This window comes from Pelobates fuscus, chromosome 1, assembly GCF_036172605.1.
Source record: "Pelobates fuscus isolate aPelFus1 chromosome 1, aPelFus1.pri, whole genome shotgun sequence".
Classification (NCBI taxonomy): domain Eukaryota; kingdom Metazoa; phylum Chordata; class Amphibia; order Anura; family Pelobatidae; genus Pelobates; species Pelobates fuscus.
The window spans coordinates 157,594,232-157,615,663 of NC_086317.1; the positions used below are offsets into that span (position 1 = coordinate 157,594,232).

Below are 21,432 nucleotides of genomic sequence, written 5' to 3' on the forward strand. Positions count from 1 at the left end.
TGATCGTACAACGCTTTGTGCATAAGTACACAGGCTTACAGGACGTCCTGAAGCAGGCCAGGAAGGTGTGTGGCTATTTCAGGCGTTCCTACACGGCCATGGCTCACTTTGCCGATATCCAGCGGCGAAACAACATGCCAGTGAGGCGCTTGATTTGCGACAGCCCTACACGTTGGAATTCAACACTCCTAATGTTCGACCGCCTGCTCCAACAAGAAAAAGCTGTTAATGAATATTTGTATGACCGGGGTCCTCTGGGGAGCTGGGAATTTTTTTGCCACGTTACTGGACGCTCATGCGCAATGCCTGTAGGCTCATGCGTCCTTTTGAGGAGGTGACAAACCTAGTCAGTCGCAACGAAGGCACCATCAGCGACATCATACCATTTGTTTTCTTCATGGAGCGTGCCCTGCGAAGAGTGCTGGATCAGGCTGTAGATGAGCGTGAAGAGGAAGAGGAAGAGTTGTGGTCACCATCACCACCAGAAACAGCCTTATCAGCATCGCTTGCTGGACCTGCGGCAACGCTGGAAGAGGATTGTGAGGAAGAGGAGTCAGAGGAGGATTGTAGCTTTGAGGAGGAGGAGGAGGAGCAAGACCAAACACAACAGGCATCCCAGGGTGCTCGTTGTCACCTATCTGGTACCCGTGGTGTTGTACGTGGCTGGGGGGAAGAACATACCTTCAATGACATCAGTGAGGAGGAGGAACGGGAAATGAGTAGCTCAGCATCCAACCTTGTGCAAATGGGTTCTTTCATGCTGTCCTGCCTGTTGAGGGACCCTCGTATAAAAAGGCTGAAGGAGAACGACCTGTACTGGGTGTCCACGCTACTAGACCCCCGGTATAAGCAGAAAGTGGCGGAAATGTTACCCAATTACAACAAGTCGGAAAGGATGCAGCATTTGCAAAATAAATTAAAAAGTATGCTTTACACAGCGTATAAGGGTGATGTCACAGCACAACAGGAATCTAACAGGGGGAGAGGTGGAAGTCATCCTCCTCCTCCCACGACCACGCCGGCAAGGACAGGACGCTTTAAAGACGTGTTGTTGATGGAGGACATGCGGACCTTTTTAAGTCCTATGCATCGCCACAGCCCTTCGGGATCCACCCTCTGAGAGCGACTCGACCGACAGATAGCAGACTACCTCGCCTTAACTGCAGATATCGACACTCTGAGGAGCGATGAACCCCTTGACTACTGGGTGTGCAGGCTTGACCTGTGGCCTGAGCTATCCCAATTTGCGATAGAACTTCTGGCCTGCCCCGCTTCAAGTGTCCTGTCAGAAAGGACCTTCAGTGCAGCAGGAGGTATTGTCACTGAGAAGAGAAGTCGCCTAGGTCAAAAAAGTCTAGATTACCTCACCTTTATTAAGATGAATGAGGGATGGATCCCGAAGGGACTGACACTGGGCGATACATTCGATTAAAAAAGGCCTGATGAGATGAGCTGCCTTGGGCTAAAAATGGTCCACACGCTGCTGTATTTTAGCTCTGAATGACGTTTGACTTGCGTGACTTATCCGCCACCAACTAGGGTTCAAGCCGCCATGTTTTAGGGCACTTTCTGCCTGTGAAACAAACATCAATTTTTCTGGCCGCTGCTACAGCAGCGGCTGCAACAATACCTAATTTTTCAGGCATGTGTACATGCCTAATTTTTAGGCCCACTGGTGCAGCACTGTGGCTTCAAAAACCAAACCAAAAATTAAAATCCTCCAAGATGGCACCAATATACCAGTGGTCTAAGCATCTTCCCACCTTGGCCTAAAAAGGGGAGGTGATTCAACAATTAAAAATCTCTGCCATTTACACGTCCACTGATAGGAGACGCGGAAGGTATTAAACTGATATGAACAATACTCCACTCCTATCAGTAGGTCCGTCCCATTGTGATTTATGCCCCCCACCCACCGCGCAGGGATGGGGGCCGGGGGGGAGGAAAGTAGGCCCCCCCATTGTGATTTATGCCCCCCACCCACCGCGCAGGGGTGGGGGCCGAGGGGGGGAGGACAGTAGGTCACCCCATTGTGATTTATGGCCCCCACCCACCGCGCAGGGGTTGGGGAGGACAGTAGCTCCCACCAGTGTGTATCAGGGGCTTTGAGGACAGGTGTCAATCCATACCTGCCAAGTGACCCTATGTAGGGGGAACAGTCCCTATTCTGCTCTGTGTCAGTGTGTATCAGGGGTTTTGAGGACAGGTGTCAATCCATATCTGCCAAGTGACCCTATGTAGGGGGAACAGTCCCTATTCTGCTCTGTGTCAGTGTGTATCAGGGGTTTTGAGGACAGGTGTCAATCCATATCTGCCAAGTGACCCTATGTAGGGGGAACAGTCCCTATTCTGCTCTGTGTCAGTGTGTATCAGGGGTTTGGAGGACAGGTGTCAATCCATATCTGCCAAGTGACCCTATGTAGGGGGAACAGTCCCTATTCTGCTCTGTGTCAGTGTGTATCAGGGGTTTTGAGGACAGGTGTCAATCCATATCTGCCAAGTGACCCTATGTAGGGGGAACAGTCTCTATTCTGCTCTGTGTCAGTGTGTATCAGGGGTTTTGAGGACAGGTGTCAATCCATATCTGCCAAGTGACCCTATGTAGGGGGAACAGTCTCTATTCTGCTCTGTGTCAGTGTGTATCAGGAGTTTTGAGGACAGGTGTCAATCCATATCTGCCAAGTGACCCTATGTAGGGGTAACAGTCTCTATTCTGCCTCTATTCTGTGTCAGTGTGTATCAGGGCTGGGCTTTGAGGACAGGTGTCAATGTTAGGTGATTTCTGCCCTTTATGGATTAAAAGCAGACTCTGCATCAACTGTGCAATTTTCCATGGGAGTTTTGCCATGGATCCCCCTCTGGCATGCCACAGTCCAGGTGTTAGTCCCCTTGAAACAACTTTTCCATCACTATTGTGGCCAGAAAGAGTCCCTGTTGGTTTTAAAATTCGCCTGCCCATTGAAGTCAATGGCGGTTCGCGCGGTTCGCCGGTTGGCGAACATTTGCGGAAGTTCGCGTTCGCCGTTCGCGAACCGAAAATTTCGGGTTCGCGACAACACTATCTAGTGGATGGGCTGTGTAGGAGGGGGGCCGGCAGAGAGCTGTAATTTACCTTTCCTGCAGCTCCTGTCAGCTCCCTTCTCCTCCGTGACGGTCAACTCCCCTGTAAGTCTCGTGGTCTGAGTGCCGCGCGGAGCGTTGCCACGGTAACCTGTGGCAACGCTCTGGCCCTGCGGCTCTCGCGAGACTTACACTGGAGGAGAAGGGAGCTGACCGGACCAGAGGAGAGAGAAGGGAGCTGGCAGGAGCTGCAGGAAAGGTAAGTTACAGCTCTCTGCCGGCCCCCAACAGGACCGTCGGGCTTGTAATGAGCCCAGCGGTCCTTGTCTGTATTATGGCAATGTAAGTTGCCATAATACAGACACTGACTCGAGTATAAGTCGAGTGGGGATTTTTCAGCTCCAAAAATGTGCTGAAAAACTCGACTTATACTCGAGTATATACGGTAGAATGTTTACAAGTGCGCAGTAAGCACACTATTAGACGCTTCGATTTGACTCTCAGATATTAAGAACAGGCCCCAGAATATACTATTTAGCAGTTTAGCACCCAGAAAATACTCGAGTATATACAGTAGAATGTTTACCAATGTTTAGCGGCAGCATCCTCTCCCTACACTAATAAGACCGCATGTGCGTGCGGCTCTACGCGACTTCAGCTTATATGTAGAGGCTGGGTCACATGCTGCACTGGCCAATCACTAAGGGCACATGAGTCATAAAGATTATAAAAAGTACCTTTTTTGACAAGCATGTTCAACTTAAGAAACTGTCTTCCTGACCTATTTCATGTTTGATTCTACATTAAGCTATGCTTTCACCAAGAGATACAATATTGTTTTATATGCATTTTGTTTGCACATTACATTTTCCATATGAATTTCATTAAAAAACCTTCTTTTAACCTTAGTCAACATTGTGGGAAATTACCAAGGTCAAATCAGATGCATGCTATAGTTCTGACAAGGCCCTGGGGAGATAGCGCAGCTAAGCGGACAAGGGCACATGTAGGAGTGTGGGGATAGATGCAGGGGAGGGTCTTTGACAGTGGGTGTATTGTGTGGGTGGGGGTTAGGGCTATGTGAGCTAGCAGGGGGGAGGTCTTACCTCAGTGCCACTTGGGATTCGGGCCAGTGAACAGCTTCCCGCCCGCCCACCCCGAGTAGATTTAGTTAGTCACAGCGAGTCGGGGGTATGTCCTTGCCAATTAAGTGTGGTTATGTTAAGGATGGAATAAGTTCCTCATGTTTACAGGTCTCAGCCTCCCCTGCTTCAAAAGGTTTAACTTTAGGTTGCCTGAGGTCTCGTGCCCATCGAGCGTGGATAAGGTCGGCTGATGGCAGGCATTGGAATATGTTTTTTATGACTGGGGGGGAGGTGAGAGGCAGTGGTGTTTAGGAGCCACTGCAGGTTTTTATTGGCAAGGACGGGGGGTTCTCTGTATAGCACTTTATGTTGAATTGTTATTTATATATATATGTTGTTTATGTTTTGTTGCTAACAATTTCGTTACAGAAAGAAGAGTTTAATATATGGAGTTATGGGTGTGTTATACAGTAATTTATTTATGTTTTAATAAATGCTGTGGCCTGTTCATCCATACCACGTTGTCTGTCGTTATTGGGGGAAGGTTGAATGGGGTTTAATTATGTTTATGCTGCATCGTAATTCCCCACTACGTACATACATGGCTCTAACATACGTTACTGTGACATTATCTGTACTACACTGATATGTGTCATGCTTTGGCACAGTGCTAGTGAAATATTAACATATGCATAAGCAGAGGCAAACCACATAATAAAACACAAAAATCAAAGCAAAATGTTGGCTTCATGTAAAAATATATGATGCCTCTGCTGAACACTTCAGAAATTCTTACAGTACCATTTGCTAAACTCAGAAAAGGTTATTCACTAAAGTTAGAACTCAAAGTGAATTCATAGTGAATTTCAAATTTGAGTAGTTGAAATGAAACCATAGCTGACTTAGTGATACTTTATGATTAACGGACTATCTGTGTCACTACACTGACCTGCGAGAAGCTTTGACTCAGCACTAGTGACGTAACATATGACTCAGCAGAAGAAAAACTCATAAAACACAAGAATGAAACATTTTAAATGAACAAATATCCTTATTAACACTTAACACTACTTGTCAGCCTTAATAATACACTAAACTAACACACATTCTAAATTAACTAAACCAGGCATCAGCAAACAGGAGATCCCCAGATGTTGTAGAAAGGCAACTACAATTTGACCTCCCCAGAACTAAATACACATTCTAAACCTAGAAATCATTCTAACTATCCACCAATTATTTACTCTAATTCTAACCATAAACATAAAAAACCCTTAACCCCTTAAGGACCAAACTTCTGGAATAAAAGGGAATCATGACATGTCACACATGTCATATGTCCTTAAGGGGTTAAACCAAACAATAACAACCATAATATAAACTCAAATACTTACCCTCTGACCCTAATCTACCTCCACTGTAACCCAATACTAAACTTTAAGTCAAAGCGTATAGCAGTCATGTAAGGCATTCACTCTCCCTGAATAACTTCAAGAACAATCACAGCATCTTGGAGACAATGTGTGTCTCTCGTTGAAGTATAAGTTATATCAATAGCCTTGTATACACTCATCCCAGTATGTACTGTGTACAGAGGATGTCCCGAATGCTACCTGTGCCAATAACTGTTCTCTTTTACATGGTTCCATGGCAATCAATACCTGGGAAAGCCTCCGGGGAACTATTGCCAAGATAGTCCCCAAGAGGTATCTAGAGGCAATAGTCCCCCAGAGGCTGTCATGAGACATACTGCAATAGTAGGTCTTTACTCGATTGGTTGCTATTTCGGCTGTCTTTAATGCACTTAGCGGCAACTTAACTGTACTCTGTTAATTTACAGTGTATATCAACCATCGCTAAAGGATTAAAGAAATGGTGCATGTTGGTTTTTCTGGCATATTAAACGTGCACTGTTCCCTTTCATTCTCCAGAATGTCAGGGGATGTCCAGTCACCTGGTAGTAAGGAGAAACGATACCAAAATACTAAATCGCCAATAAACAGAAAGAAAAAAGTTGCAGATAAGACCAGTGACAAATGCATCCAAATTTCCATCGGGAAAGAAATTTGACATGAATGTTTATTTTTTTTCAACTGCCGAATGAAAACTGTACAACTGACAAACAGTTGGATAAAGTTAATGTTTATGTTTCAATATGTATGTAGTTAATGTATGGCAGGCTGAGAAGCATAGTAATACTGTTACTGCTTTATAAAACATTATATTTTGCTTGTGTGATCACTGAGCTTCTTCTTGCTTTAATGTCCACATTTGTCTCTGTTTAGTTTATTATTTGCTCAGTACAAACATAACCCATTGTTGAAGTGTACTACACTTTTGAAGAATTATGAAAAACACTTCAAGTCGAGACTAAAGACCTTTTGTTATTTAAGCATTTAGTAAGATCATGGTAACAGTAGTATAGGTATTACAAAACTAACAATCTAGTTTCAATACAATCAGCAACTTAGCAATAAATGTTAATGCCTCAATAGAAACAAATTAATTGCAAACAAGTATGGTCTAGGATTTGGGGGCCAACACAATCAGGGTGTAGTAATGTAACAGTTCTGAGAAGTAACTTTCTACTTGACAAATCTGGAAATTCAGTATCATACATAACTCTGTCCAAGGTTTAAGCCCATATTCTACCTTCTAAGGAAATTGGCAGGGGCATTGGTATGGGAGACTGACAGGAGGCCTGAGATGGATCCTGAAAACTCCCAGGTCTAATTTTGGCACTATTCATTTTATCTTTAACTCCAGAAACCCCTGTTAAATTGAGAGAGAAGGGAAAAAATACCACCAATTATATAATGTAAGTGCAACATTGATGCACCATCTTTGGACTTAACTATACAGCACAATGTTCGGATATTGCTGTGGGTGGAGGGTTTTAATGTAGTGTAGTGAATAGTTAAATACAGTATGGATTGAGGTTTATCAAAGTTTATTATGGTGTGGAGTTTATAAATATAGGATAAAATAATACTATGAATTCAATAATTGCAGGGTTATTCTGTAAAGAGAACATTGTCAGGAATACAGGGTAATTTCAAAGTTAAAATTATAGTTTAAAAGGAACACTATAATGTTAGGAAACGCTCTCCTCATTTTATGGTCTTCTACTCCCGATTTTAATTCATGGCGCCCATGTAAGTAATTTAAAAAATGTGGGGGAAAGGGTTTTACTCACCATTTTTTATGTGCCGTGACCCACTCCGTGCAGCCACCTGCTTCTCCAAAAGTGACATCAACCCTCATGCAATTTCCTCTTTTTCTTGTCATGCAATCCAATTCATGTTAATTCGTTTATAGAGAAATATAGGGGACAGGAAGTACTAATCCAGCTTAGTGCTTCTCATAAGGAAGCATGGGATCCAGTGCTTCTCTATGATCATTACTAGAGGATATTTGAGGTCCTCGTGCAATGCGTAAGAATGCTGAACATTGCATAACCGAGTCTGACTCCGTTATACCACACACTAGTGTCTGTCAGGAAGAGGTGTGTTTAGCACTGCAATGTATCTATAATATGGCAATATTTTACATTCAAGCAAGAGGATCAGCGCTAATCAACAGAAAAAAAGTTGCAGCAACCCAAATTAAGGAATTCCTCTCAAACCCTTAGTACACGGAAAAAGCAAAGAACACAGACATTAGGGCTGTGTCTACAGTGTATAATAAATAATAATAAAAAGTCCAGATAAAAGAAGTCTTAAGTAAAAAACACCCTTTTGTATAATGGGAAAGTCAAGTAGTCCGTGTCAAAGCAGAAAAATCTGATAGGATCAATGATAAGTATTTTTTTTTTAAAGAATATATAAAATGAGTGAAAACACATTTATGAATGTTATTACTCAGCTTTTATGTAATGAAAGGAATTTTTTTGCTAAAACTCTACTTTGTGTTTTATAATAACTATCCTTTAAAGCTACCTGGCATTCTATATATTTTTTTTTACATTTTCTTATCATTGCTCCTACCAACTCCAAAGAAATCTTAGGTGGGGATCATTTCCCTGTTGCCTGATTCATAGAGCAGTTGGTCAGCTCTACCTTTGTGAGTATATCTTGTTTTATGCTACTTTTATAAGTTTGTATAACATACTGTGATATCTGTTGCATTTTATCTTTACTTTTGGGTTTTCGGACTTTCCTTTTTTGAGGACACCCACACCATATCCTGTAAGTGGGGATTATACCACTGAACGCTATTTACGCTTGAGCTGGCTATAGCTCCATCAAATGTGATTACCTCATCGCTATTTTTACTACCTCCACTCTGTACGTATTGACATATTGCACTATTGGAGTCTCTCCCGCTTTTGGCTTTTTATATTATATGTGGATTTCATCACAGAACGTTGAATACCTTCTAGACAAGACTTTTCTGCTTTGACCCTCTGACTACTTGACCATTATACAAGAGGGTATTCTTTACTTAAGACTTCTTTTATCTGGACTTTTTATTGTTGTTTATTATACACTGTAGGCAAAGTCCTTATTCCTGTGTTCTTTGCTTTCTCAATATTTTACATTGCAGGACAAAAAAATGGCAGGGCACTGTACCGAGACCACTTCATCTCAATGAAGTAGTTTTGGAGCCTATAAAAGTCCTTTAACATCAAAGAAGCCAAACTGGAAGAATAGCTGAAGTGGATATTTTTTCTACGTTGGACTTAATCTAGAAATTACTTTGAATTTGCTTTTAATTTCTAACAATTCTCACTTTTGTGAATAACTCGGTTGATGTGATTTACAAAACAGATTATGATTTAACGGTTTACTTAGAGCATGGCTTATGGCTGGCATTAGCAGAATCTTAAGTAAATATATGTTAGAGGGAGCTTACAATTTACCCTTGGATTATAGCCCCTGCTCTTTTTGTCTCCTAGCAACACTCCTGGGAAAGGGCAATGAAACTGGTTCTACGATCCCTAAATAGAGGTTCTACAGCAATATTCTACCATTCATGATGATAATACAATTCAAGGTAACTTATGTAAGAAGATGTAATCTGTTGTTCTACTGTGCATTTTGTAAAATCTGATTGAACTTGTTCTTTCTATAGTATATAGCAGAGGTAAGAAACCATTAGCATTCCAGATGTTGTGGACTACACATCCCATAATGCTCTTATAACCATAATGCTGGCAAAGGATCAGGGTACATATAGTCCACAACATCTGGAGTGCCGAAGGTTGCCTATACCTGGTGTTTCATATTAAGTATAAAATCATCAATGGTGGTGAAGTACTTTCATAGATGACATTCAGAATTTTTTGTATAACTGATGGTGGTGTACAAGAAGGCCACAAAAATAATACCCAAAGTAGTACAGGTACTAGAGAAACTGTAGCCTATACTGTAATATTCAAATAAATATTATCAAATAATAAATGTTAGCACCAAAATTAGCATTCAAAGTAATGGAGTATTGCAATTTGTGCATCTACATTACTGGACTAATATGACAACTCAAAAACAAAAACAAAAAAGGTGTAGCGCTACATACAGATGTGAGAGTAAGTTGAACCAGTCCAAGGAGTGCTTTTCCCAGTAATAACTGCAGGATGGATATATTTTATCTGGGGTATGCCTACAAAATGAATTACAAACTCCAATAGTGTGATACTGTAGTAAATTAAATATTATTATATTTGTTTTTGAAAATACACTCACATTCTCCTGAGCTATACACCAAGCTCAGGGATAAACGCATGCAGGTCCATAAAGGCGACCTTCCCCTTCTTCTGGTTGGGTGGTCCTGTGTAATAAATTCTATTCAAACAGAAACCAATATGTGGTGCAGTATATCCAATAACCAGTGATGCAATATAAATTAGTAAACAATGTACTCACAAAGGTAGAGACTCTATATTGGCTCTGTCACAGCACGTTGTGTAGTTGAGGACTACACTCCTGTATGCAGGAACCAACAGCCCAAATAGGTGAATGTAAAATGCTTTATTAGGAATCTTACGTTAAAATTCTAATGGCCAATTAGAAAATAAAATCAAAAAAAGGACAATATCCCTTAAAGGGGTTAAAAACACAAGTATAATATAGCAAATATGGGCATGTAGGTAATCATAACAAATTCCCAAATCCTGTCAATATGCTGTGACAGAGCCGATATAGAGGCTCCACCTTTGTGAGTACATTGTTTACTACTTTATATTGGATCACTGGTTATTGGATATACTGCACCATATATTCATTTCTGTTTGAGTCCTAGAATTTATTACACAGGACTACTGAACCAGAAAAAGGGGATGGTCGCCTTTACGGACCTGCATGCGTTTATCCCTGAGCTTGGTGTATATTTAATTTACTACAGTATCACACTATTGGAGTTTGTAATTCATTTTGTAGGCATACCCCAGATAAAACAATCCATCCTGCAGTTATTACTGGGAAAAGCACTCCTTGGACTGGTTCAACTAACTCTCGCATCTGTATGTAGCGCTACACCTTTTTTGTTTTTGTGTTTCACGTGAGTTGGTGTAAAAAGAAAGATTACATCTTGGTGTTAAAGCAGCTATTACTTTAAAATTGATATACATCTGTAATATTAATCTATAAAACTTATATAGATTTAGCGCCAGTATATATTCTTCATTTTTTAATATGACAACTCAACTATTATAATTCACTTAACACATTTAAGCTTAACACATTTAAGTTAAATCTGTGGACTGGAATTATGCACTGTTGTTGATTTGTTGCGTAAAACTTTGTTGAATCATAAACAAAATGCTTGTTTCAATACAGAAGGTGGAAAATGTATGATTTCTCTGCAGAACATTTCAGAAATTCTCACAGGGCCATTTGCTAAAGTCCAACAGGATTATTCACTAAAGGGAAAATTCAATGTGATTTAAAATTGAACTTCAAATTTAAGGCCGGAGTAGCTGCATTGATAGCAGAACTGAAGTAGAGTCTTTCCAGTTCATTTATTTTGACTTTTAAATTTGAAATTCACCTTGAATTCTCACTTTATTGAAAAATGTAGCAAATGTTAAAAAATTCAATCCAAGTAAAAAAAAAAATGAGGCAAAAATAGCACAAGATTCTCAGTTATGCCTTTGGATATAAGTCAAGAAAATGTAGAGTTTATTGAATAATCCTCTCAGTCTTTGTTGACATCATATAGATTTTAAAAAAAATAATTTCTCATTGGTAGCATTTTAAAAGCTTACATTCTTCATAGAATGTGATGGTTGTGGCCACCAACTGTGACAACAGGGCAGATGACAACATCTCAAGGACAGGGCCGGATTAAGAGCCCAGTGGGCCTGGTGCTGACAATTATGATGGGCCTATTTACGACCAAAAACACTAAAACGGTCATGCCTCCCAAGCGTCATGTATCTGATGGAGATGGTGTTGGAGGGAAACTCATAGGATGCAGCTATAAGAAAACACATAATCTATGCTAATCTCTCTCTAATGTATGCTTTCATCTTTCAAGTAAATCCATACCACCTAACAGCAGTGTCCAGTGAAGTCAATGGGTGGGGTAAAAGGGTGGGCCACTGGTGCGAATCACGTCACCAGACCTCCCAAAAGGGGAGAACATGCCCAAAAAGGGGGCATGTCTGTCCAAAGAATTTGAAGGACAGCCTGGCATGAATGCATGTCAGGCTGCCCGCCAATCCTGCAGGCTGCCCAACTAAGGGCATACTATGCAGGCAGCATTCTGAGCTTGACATAAATGCGTCTAATGATGCGCTCACTCCATGCTTTCTAAGGACTGTCCCCTAGCACTCGCTGGTCCACTTGTCTCCTTATCTTCTTACTAGCAGGCAGAAGTTCCTGGTATACAGTCTGAGACAGAGAAAAGGTGTATGTAGTGAGTATAGAAGAAAGGAGGGGACATACCACAGTGTTAGAGAGACCAACAGCATTACCTAAACTAATTTTATTGTCAGCCAGTCCACACAGGTTTTGTTCCCATACATCCCTCTTAAGCTTCCAAACTTAAAGGGACACTATAGTCACCAGAACAACTACAGCTTATTGTATTTGTTCTGGTAAGTAGAATCATTCCATTCAGGCCTTTTGTAGTAAACACTGTCTTTTCAGAGAAAATAACTCCACTGGCCACTCCTTAGATGGCTGATAGAGGTGCTTCCTGGGGCAGTACTGCCTAGTGTGCAGCACTGCCATTCCGTGTCTCCCCCCTCTGCATGCAGACACTGAACTTTCCTCATAGAGATGCATTGATTCAATTTATCTTTATGAGGAGATGCTGATTGGCCAGGGCTATGTTGGACTTGTGCTGGCTCTGCCCCTGATCTGCCTAGTTAACAGTCTCAGCCAATCCTATGGGCAAGTATTGTAATTTGCGCAGACCACCACTTCTGATGATGTCAGCAGACAGTCAGTTCAGAGGCAAGCCAGCAGCTGCAGACTTGAATACAAGTTATATTTTACTATACTTAGGGAGGCAAGAAGGAGCCAGGGTGGTGGTTTTAACATAACAGGGTCAGAAATACATGATTGTGTTCCGGACCCTGTAGTGCTCCTTTAAGCAAGAGTATGTGAAGAGTAGTTGGGGTTGCCACCTTTCTTGGGAAAAAATACCAGCCTTAATCATTTGTATAATCACAAGGAGTGACATCAGAGAAAATTCTGTAAAATCACCAACAAACTACTCACAGTTTGATTCTGCTGTATAGATGGATTGCTCCCAATGTCTCCCTGTCTCCCAGTGTCTCAGTCTTGCAAGTCACCCAGTGTCTCAGTGTCCCTATGTATCACAGTGTCAGTGTCCCCATGTCGCCCAGTTCCCTAGTCTCCCAGTGTCTCAGTGTCCCCATTTCTCCCAGTGTCCCAATGTCTCAGTGTGTCCCCATGTCACTAGGATACTGGGGACACAGTGAGACCCGGGGACACTGAGAGACATGGGGACACTGAGAGACCCGGGAAAACACAGACATGGGGACACTGGGAGACATGGGGACACTGAGACATTTAGGGAAACAGGGAGAAATGGGGAGACTGAGACACTAGGGACACAGACACTGAGACATGGGGACACAGACATTTGGGGACACTAAGACACTAGGGACACAGAGACATGGGAACACAGACACTGGGAGACTAGGGGACACTGGCTGGGAGACAGACACTTGGGGACACTGGGAGACATGGGGACAGTTGTGGACATAGACATGGTGACACTGGGACATATAGGGACACTGGGAGACATGGGGACACTAGGCACACTGAGACACTAGGAACACAGACACTGGGAGACATGGGGACACTGCAACATTTGGGGACACTAAGACACTAGGGACACAGACATGGGAACACAGACACTGGGAGACTAGGGGACACTGGCTGGGAGACAGACACTTGGGGACACTGTGAGACATGGGGACAGTTGTGGACATAGACATGAGGACACTGGGACATATAGGGACACATGGGGACACTAGGCACACTGAGAGACATGGGACACAGACACTGGGAGACTTGGGGACACTGAAACACTAGGGACACTGGCTGGGGGACATGGGGACACTGGGAGAAATGGGGACATAGTGTCTCTGTGTCCCAATGTCTCAGTGTCTCCCAATGTCCCTATGTCTCACAGTGTCCCCATGTGTCTCAGCATCCCCATGTGTCCCAGTGTCCCCTAGTGTCTCAGTGTCCCCATGTTTTCCAGTGTCCCCAAGTGTCTGTGTTCCCAGGTCTCCCAGTGTCTGTGTCCCCATATGTCCTAGTGTCTCAGGGTCCCCTAGTGTCTGTGTCCCCTAGTGTCTGAGTGTCCCCATATGTCCCTTAGTGTCCCCTAGTGTCTCAGTGTCCCCACGTGTCCCCACGTGTCCCTACTATCTTTCCCCCATCCCTCACTTACTGTAGAGCTGTTGTCTGGACTCTGTGCTGTGTTGCTGCTCCCTCATGGATCAGTAAATGTAGAGAGAGGCAGGGAGGGATATGCTGTAACTTCCTATCCCTGCCTCTCTCCACACACAGTGACCACTACTATCCGGTGCTGGTATTGCAGAGTAATCTCCATTTATTCTGAGAAAAATACCTGCATTTGTATTGCTGGTATTAATGCAATACCGGCACGACCAGGCAGCCTCAAATACCGGCTGTGCCAGTAAAATACCAGTCAGGTGGCAAACCTAAGAGTTGTGTGTAAAAATGGGCCTATTTTTTAAATGGGCCTATTCCATGGGCCTGGGCCTGGAGCTGCAGCTCCATCAGCCCCTATGTTAATCCGGCCCTGCTCAAGGATCAAAGCTTAATACTGGAACAGAAGAAAAGTTATTCTATGAATCAAGTTCAGATAAAGATGCCTCTGTTGATTGATTCTTGGTAGAGAGATGGCTTCACAGCTGAACAGATTATTTTCCCCTTTTTATCTCCTTTTTTAACAAAGTTCTCTGTTTCAAACTTCTGTAGAAATAAACAAAAAAAACATACATTTGCTTGAATCATTCAAAAGGTCAAAATATTCACATCACATAGAGAGTCAACCAATTTGTGTTTTACTGTTTCAAGAAACACAATCTGTAATTTAGTTTAATAGAGTCTTATTTTTAGGGATTTATTGTGAAGTGCATTCTTTGTGAATAAGGAAGCATGCCTAGATTAATCTAGTTGCATTTGAAAAGCAGCTGATGTGGATAAAAATATCTGTTACCAGTTTGAAAAGTAAAATTTTTCTGAGTTGATTCATATGTACAATTTTTTTTTACATTTTTAACATATGTACACCATAATGAAATGGGACGTCATAATGCTTAGATTGTTTTCTTTCTCCTGCTTCAGTGGAATGTATTAATAGCCATTCAGTAAAGACAAATAAAGGATCATCAACATCAGAGGAAAGCAGTGAGATTTTTTTTTAATGTATATGTATTTTAAACGTTTTTATAAAGGTTTTAAAAGGGACACTGTAGCGGAGTAGTTGTATTATCCACGATATTTCCGCTGGTAGTCAGGATAAAGCAGGTAAAATGTAGGTAAAATGCAGGTAGCGTAATCACAATCTTTTTCTCCCAAGAACTAGACGACACATCACTTGGAGGTCAACTGAGCATTTTTTTAAAAATTCTTTATTTTTGTGGGTATGCAGAATTTAAAATTACTTTACATCATGTGCAAAAAGAGTTCATTTTATTTAATTTCTTTTGCACAATTAGGTAGCACGTTATGGATTGGATTTAATTTATTTGATTTGGTTTTTTGCTACTTAGACAGGAAGGGAGCAGGGTAACAGGTAGGCACTTGTGATAGTCACAGTGCCGAGGTACTCAGTTATAGGATCCTCTCTTAGTGAGCGGACCCTTAGGGGATTAGGTTTTGGAGAAAGGTGTTCATATACCTCTGGCTTAGAGGGTCCTTTTCCCACCTCTCCCCTATTTACTTACTGGTCTCTCTACCTAGTTCAACCTCCTTACAGTCGTTGTATGTTACCCTTTTTAAGCTTAATTCTTAGGCTCTAACATATTTCTCTGTTAAGGGATTATCAGGGTATATGTGTATCCAGTCACATTTACCCTTTCTACCCTGGTCTCCTCTTTCCTGTCTATTTTATCGTCTATACTATTAGGATCATTAAAGTTAGGGATTTCCGATTAACTCTTCCACTAGGGACCTTTGGTTCCATACTTTTCTATTATTTAATTTGTGGGTTATTCCCCGTTGGGAAGAGTTACTGGGGCGTTTTTTCTAACACCGACCTATGGGTTAAATTTTAGGCTCTTAGGTCGATGTTCTCTCTTATTTATATCATATGCAATATGTTTTCACGATATACAATACAATTGAGATAAACATCATATAATGGTTATAATTACACATATGCTAAGCCACCCGTTTTTTATATAGAGTCTCATCGGTTACTCCTCTTGCCGAGCTCATAGATGCAATGCCGCGTGTTAGGAGGGTGCATATAGCCAGCTGTATAAGCCCTGTTTATGGATGTTGGGGCTGGAGACTTGCGTGGGCCCTCAGATTGGGATTTGGGAAAACATGGGTATGTGGCCAGTGGCCGCTTAAACAGCCGAGTGTGGGGGGAGTCATCTTAAACAGAATCCCATGCTGTCTGCTTGCGGAGCCAGCTATCATATTTTAAAAAACTGAAACTTTGGAAAAAAGCTTTAAAATGAAAGTAAAGTTTGGAAATATGTTGTGAACTTAAGCTAAACATTTTTAAAAGTAAACCAAAAAACCTCAGTTGCATATCAGGTACTTGAGCTTGTGCGGAAAGTCCAACTCACAGTCCTGTATATACGACCCGTTTAGGTCGATAGTGGGTGACAGGTCCGCTGGGCGTTGAGCTCAGGTCAGGGAGCTTGTCGCCTTCGGTGTCGGTTCTCTGGGCGCAAACGGGGTTATATCTTCCACGTTCCACAGCGGGCGGGTGCCCGTAGGTGCAGCCGGCATCGAAAGTCCGAACGACTGGAGGAAGTTGGTCGCCTCGGATATATGGGACAGGTAGGACGTCTCACCGGCTCGTTCCGTTATAAGACGATTCAGTCCCCATTTATAAGGGATGGAATTCTCCCGGAGCTGTAGGGTAACCTGACGAAGGGATCTGCGCCACGTGAGGGTCTGTCTGGAGAGATCTCTATAAAACGTTAGGGTATCCTCCTCAAAGGTTACCGTAGGTGAGCCTTTAGCAGCGCTCATCAGGGCCCCTCGGTCTGAGTCCCGAACAAATTTGATCAATACGTCCCGTGGTGCTTCCAGGGGTGCCTTAGTCGCTTTAGGAAGACAGAAGCAGAAGTCCAAACCTACTTGCTTAGCCTGCTTTGGGACCAACAGTGTAGCTATAAGCCTCTTGCAATAGTGCAGCAGTTCCATGGTAGTGACCGATTCGGGCACACCCCTGATTCGCAGGTTTCTAGCCTTCGCCTTGTCCTCCATGTCGGCCATTTGGGCCGTCAGCGTTGCACACTGCTTTTGTAGGGATCCCAACGTTGCATCCCTGGCCGATTGTGCCACCCTGGTGCTCTTGAGGGACTCTTCAGCTGATACCACGCGGCCAGATAGTGTAGAAATCTCACTCCGGACTTGCGCCATGTCTGCATCGAACATCGCTTTAATGTTAAGCATCAGCGCCTTTATGTCGGCTTTTGTTGCAGGTGCCGCGTCTCCTAGCTCGTGCGGCTGTAGGGCTTTGTTTTGTGCCCTGCCGGGAGTGTAGACGGAGTCAGGTAGGCTATCTTCGTCTGATGAGTGTGTGGTGTAGGCCTGTAGGCCTCGCTCGGCACCATCTTGGCAGGCTCTTGCCGCTGAGCCGGGCGCAGAAAATTGCCAATATCTTGAGATCCGGAGTTGGGATCCGCTCGGCTTTTCTTATCCTTTTTCCCCATGGTGTAAGTGGTCCGGTGGCCTGAATGTTTGGTCCCGGAATTTGCTTTTATCGCTGGAATATGGGTTTTCGGAGCTGTTGTATGCTGCGACTTGCTCGTTCAGGCGCTGGCTCCGCCCCCGTCAATTGAGCTTTTATTCACAGGTTACAGTATTTATGCAGTTCCCCATGCAAGGGGTTTCCAAAGTGACCTTGCAGGGGTTGTCCAGTAGTGGACTACATGGGGGACTTAACTTGCAGGGCTATCTCCCACCATGCACTGCTGTACTAGAGAGATAATCATTCAAGAATGTATTATTAATGGGATTATCTCCTAGTACAGTAAAATACAGCTTTTTACATTAAAATCCATAACTGGCATAATATTCCTGACATTTAGTTAAAATACCCCTTGTTACCATAGCTGGGATCTGAGCGCATCATTGAGTGAACTAGCACTCAGATCCCTGCACAATTAAACGAACGCTGTTCGAATTGCATGTTCAGTCCAACCAGCATTGAAATGAATGAACTGACTGAGGGGGTGAAACTCCCGAAAGAACCGATTTCCCAAACGGGTTGGAAGTCCAGCGGGGCTTGTGTCGCTGAGTAGCCGATTTTAGTTCCGGGCACTCTACGTCAAAGCCCAGCTGGGTCTCCGAGAACAAAGATGGCCGCCGCCACGTGTTCGGATCTTTTGGATCAACAGCAAAAGCATATGTGAGGAAGGCTGAACTTGATGGACGCAAGTCTCTTTTCAGCTATGTAACTATGTAACTATGTAACATTAATTGGCGGTTGTTACAATGTTGCAAGGTTTAAGGTGGGAGACACACGACCTGCTGGTGTGGTCTCCCATTCGGGATTTTGCTTGTTCCACGAACAGTGTTGAGCTTCACTGTTCGTGGATTTCTAAGCAGAATGCTGGCGGTATTTGTGTGTTGGAAACACACGAATGCTCTAGACATATACTGGCGATAGGTGAAACAGCCTGAACTTTTACATGCCGACATTTCTTAAGGGGCTAGGTCTGTAACAGATACAGTACAAGCGCTAGCCTTAGGTATATAAAGACAGGGTTAAAGTGGCTAGGTTTGCCACACATATGGAATACAAATACAGACATGGGCAGGCAATCTTAAAGGGATAGCACCATATACATAGCATAGCAGTCTGGAATGGCTATATTTGCCACAGACACTATAGTCACCAGAACAACTACACCTTATTGAATTTGTTCTGGTGAGTAGAATCATTACCTTCAGGCTTTTTGTGTAAGCACTGTCTTTTCAGAGAAAATGCAGTGTTTACATTACAGCCTAGTGATAACTTCACTGGCCACTCCTCAGATAGCTGTTAGAGATCCTTCCTGGGTCATGGCTGCCTAAAATGCATCAAAACATGCAGTGTCTCCTCCCTCTGCATGCAGACACTGAACTTCCCTCATAGAGATTCATTGATTCAATTCATCTCTATGAGGAGATGCTGATTGGCCAGGGATTTGTTTGATTTGTGCTGGCTCTGCCCCTGATCTGCCTTTTTGTCAGTCTCAGCCAATCCTATGGGGAAGTATTGTGGTTGGATCATGCTACCACTTCTGCAGATGTAGGCAGGCATTGGACAGGTCTAAAGGAAACAGGGACAAAGTAAGCAGCTGCAGGCTTGAATACAAGTAAGATTTTACTTTATTTAGTGAGGCATGAGGGGACAAGGGTGGCTAGATGGTGGTTTTAACCCTATTGGGTCAGGAACACATGTTTGTGTTCCTGACCCTATAGTGCTCCTTTAATATATATCTTATGACTTACACATATCAAACTATTGTGTATATATATATATTTTAAAATAATTCCTATCACACTTGGTCCTCTCTAAATCTCAAAGAGCAAAAAATACCCATCTATTTCAACCATTAAAAACAAAATGATCTATAAGTGTGAGTAGGCCCATATATAGTTTTATATTTCTCACTGTACATCTGCAGACCCTTATCACCCATTATCTCGGGAAAATTGAGATTGGAGTGGATTGTTTTCACCTGAAGAAAGAATAATATGTATTGATGCCTGAGAGGGCTGTATTTCGAATTTGGAATTGTAAGGCCGGTTAGATATGTATAATCATTAAGAATGGATTTTGGTGAACGTATAACAGTTTTACTATTTTCGACATATAACGTTTTAGTTGCTGCATTTCTAGGCTAGTTTGTATTCAACTTTGGGATTTTCTTTTTTTAAACAAATTTTCTGCATACTTTTATCAACTCCTACTATATAATGCATTTATTTGTAGACAAAAAGGTGTCATAACTGGTGGCTATTTAATCTCAACATTCCATCCATGCCACTCCTTTCTAGCTATGGCACATGCCCTACCCACTGACCTAACGTCTAATACATATATTCCATATAAGTCCATATATAAAGGATGATAGGCCGGGAGCTAAACCTAATGAGGGAAGCTGAATTTCTATTTCCATTTCCATTGTCACTGTAATTATGCACTACATGTGTGACATATAGCAAAGCTACTGCATGACCTCTGTATTACACCTCCTGTGTGATTGCATTACCATATAGCTGGTTATGCATACAACATAAACCTGGGGTGGTAGCAATTCATTTAAAAAAATCAAAAACACTTTTTCATATATAATGAGTGTATTGTCTCAGTAGTGGCAGCAGACTGTCTTATAGTGAATAAATGGGGGAGAGGAGGGGATTTGCATTTATATTGAGGATGCTTTAGGCTTTTATTAAAACTTTAGCCTATAATTATTGCTCCAAATTTTATTTTGTTAATTGGATATTTCACCCCAGTATATACTTTTGTAGTTTTTGCTGACATGAGTGGTGCATTGGAATTAAGTAAAACACACACTTTCAATCTCAGCACTTCCATGTAGCCCATGGAGCAGCATAGCTAAGGGGAGTGGGCCTTGACATTGCCAGGAGTCAGGCATCTAAGGGTTAGTGGTTAGGGATTGGTCTAAGGAAATGGAGTGGGGTGGAGTTATAAGGGGAGTATAAGTAGTGGCCATTTTAGATCTAAGGATCACTTTAATCTAAAGTTGCACTTACCTGTTGTTGTGGCAGGATTTGTGTGGCTTTTTTCTTTTGTCTCCTCTGCAGGTTGTCAGCAAGATGGAAGATTGTCTGGAAGGAGTCCGGGCTGCTCTGCAGGAGAGGGGTCTCGAGTGGCTGAGGGATCGTCTTGGAGGCACCCACGGACTTCACAGGTGCTTTAAGAAGGGTAAGTCAGCCTCTGCAGTGGGGGGGCCCGAAGGTTCGACCATGTCCCCTGCCACTGGGGGCAATGCCAGTGAAGGTCGACGCGATGTTGCCTTGGCTAAACCGCTACGCTAACCCGGGAAGATGCTGGGTTGCTTGAGGAGGGGTTTACCAAAGGGTTCGTGATACCGTTTCGGGACCGGGAGGTGGCTCATCGGCTTCGCAACCTGAAGTCAGCCGGGGAATTTCCGGGGGTGGTCAGGGAAAAGTATCTTAAGGAGGTACAATTGGGCAGGGTGGTGGGGCCGTTCATGGAGCCCCCCTTACCTAACTTGAGAGTATCGCCGTTGTGGGTGGTACCCAAGATGGAACCCTGCAAGTCCCGCCTGATTCATCACCTGTCCTACCCCAGGGGTCGTCAGTTAACGACGACATTGACAAGGCCCTTTGTTCGGTGTCGTACGCTTCATTCGACCAGGCGGTGAGTCTGGTGCAACGAGCGGGACGTGGGTCGTTGTTGGCAAAGGCGGACGTGGAGGCGGCTTTTCGCCTTTTGCCAATTCACCCGAAGTGCCATCACTTGCTGGGTTGTCACTTCAAGGGGGAGTACTACGTGGATCTATGTTTACCCATGGGGTGCTCTATATCGTGCGCGTACTTCGAGAAATTTAGCACGTTTCTGGAATGGGTGGTGAATCTGGAAGCGGGCACTAAGATGGTGGTCCATTACC

At 43.0% G+C, this 21,432-nt stretch overlaps 1 protein-coding gene across 1 annotated transcript in view; it reads right to left on the minus strand.

Moving 5' to 3' along the window:
• Nucleotides 1-14,402: 14,402 nt before the first annotated feature.
• Nucleotides 14,403-21,432, minus strand: part of LOC134602333 (uncharacterized) — a 44,967-nt gene continuing 37,937 nt past the window's right edge. The window contains exon 6 of the mRNA XM_063447162.1: nt 14,403-14,566. Coding sequence (XP_063303232.1) covers nt 14,559-14,566 — 8 coding nt within the window. The 3' untranslated portion in view covers nt 14,403-14,558. The remainder of the gene's footprint in view (nt 14,567-21,432) is intronic.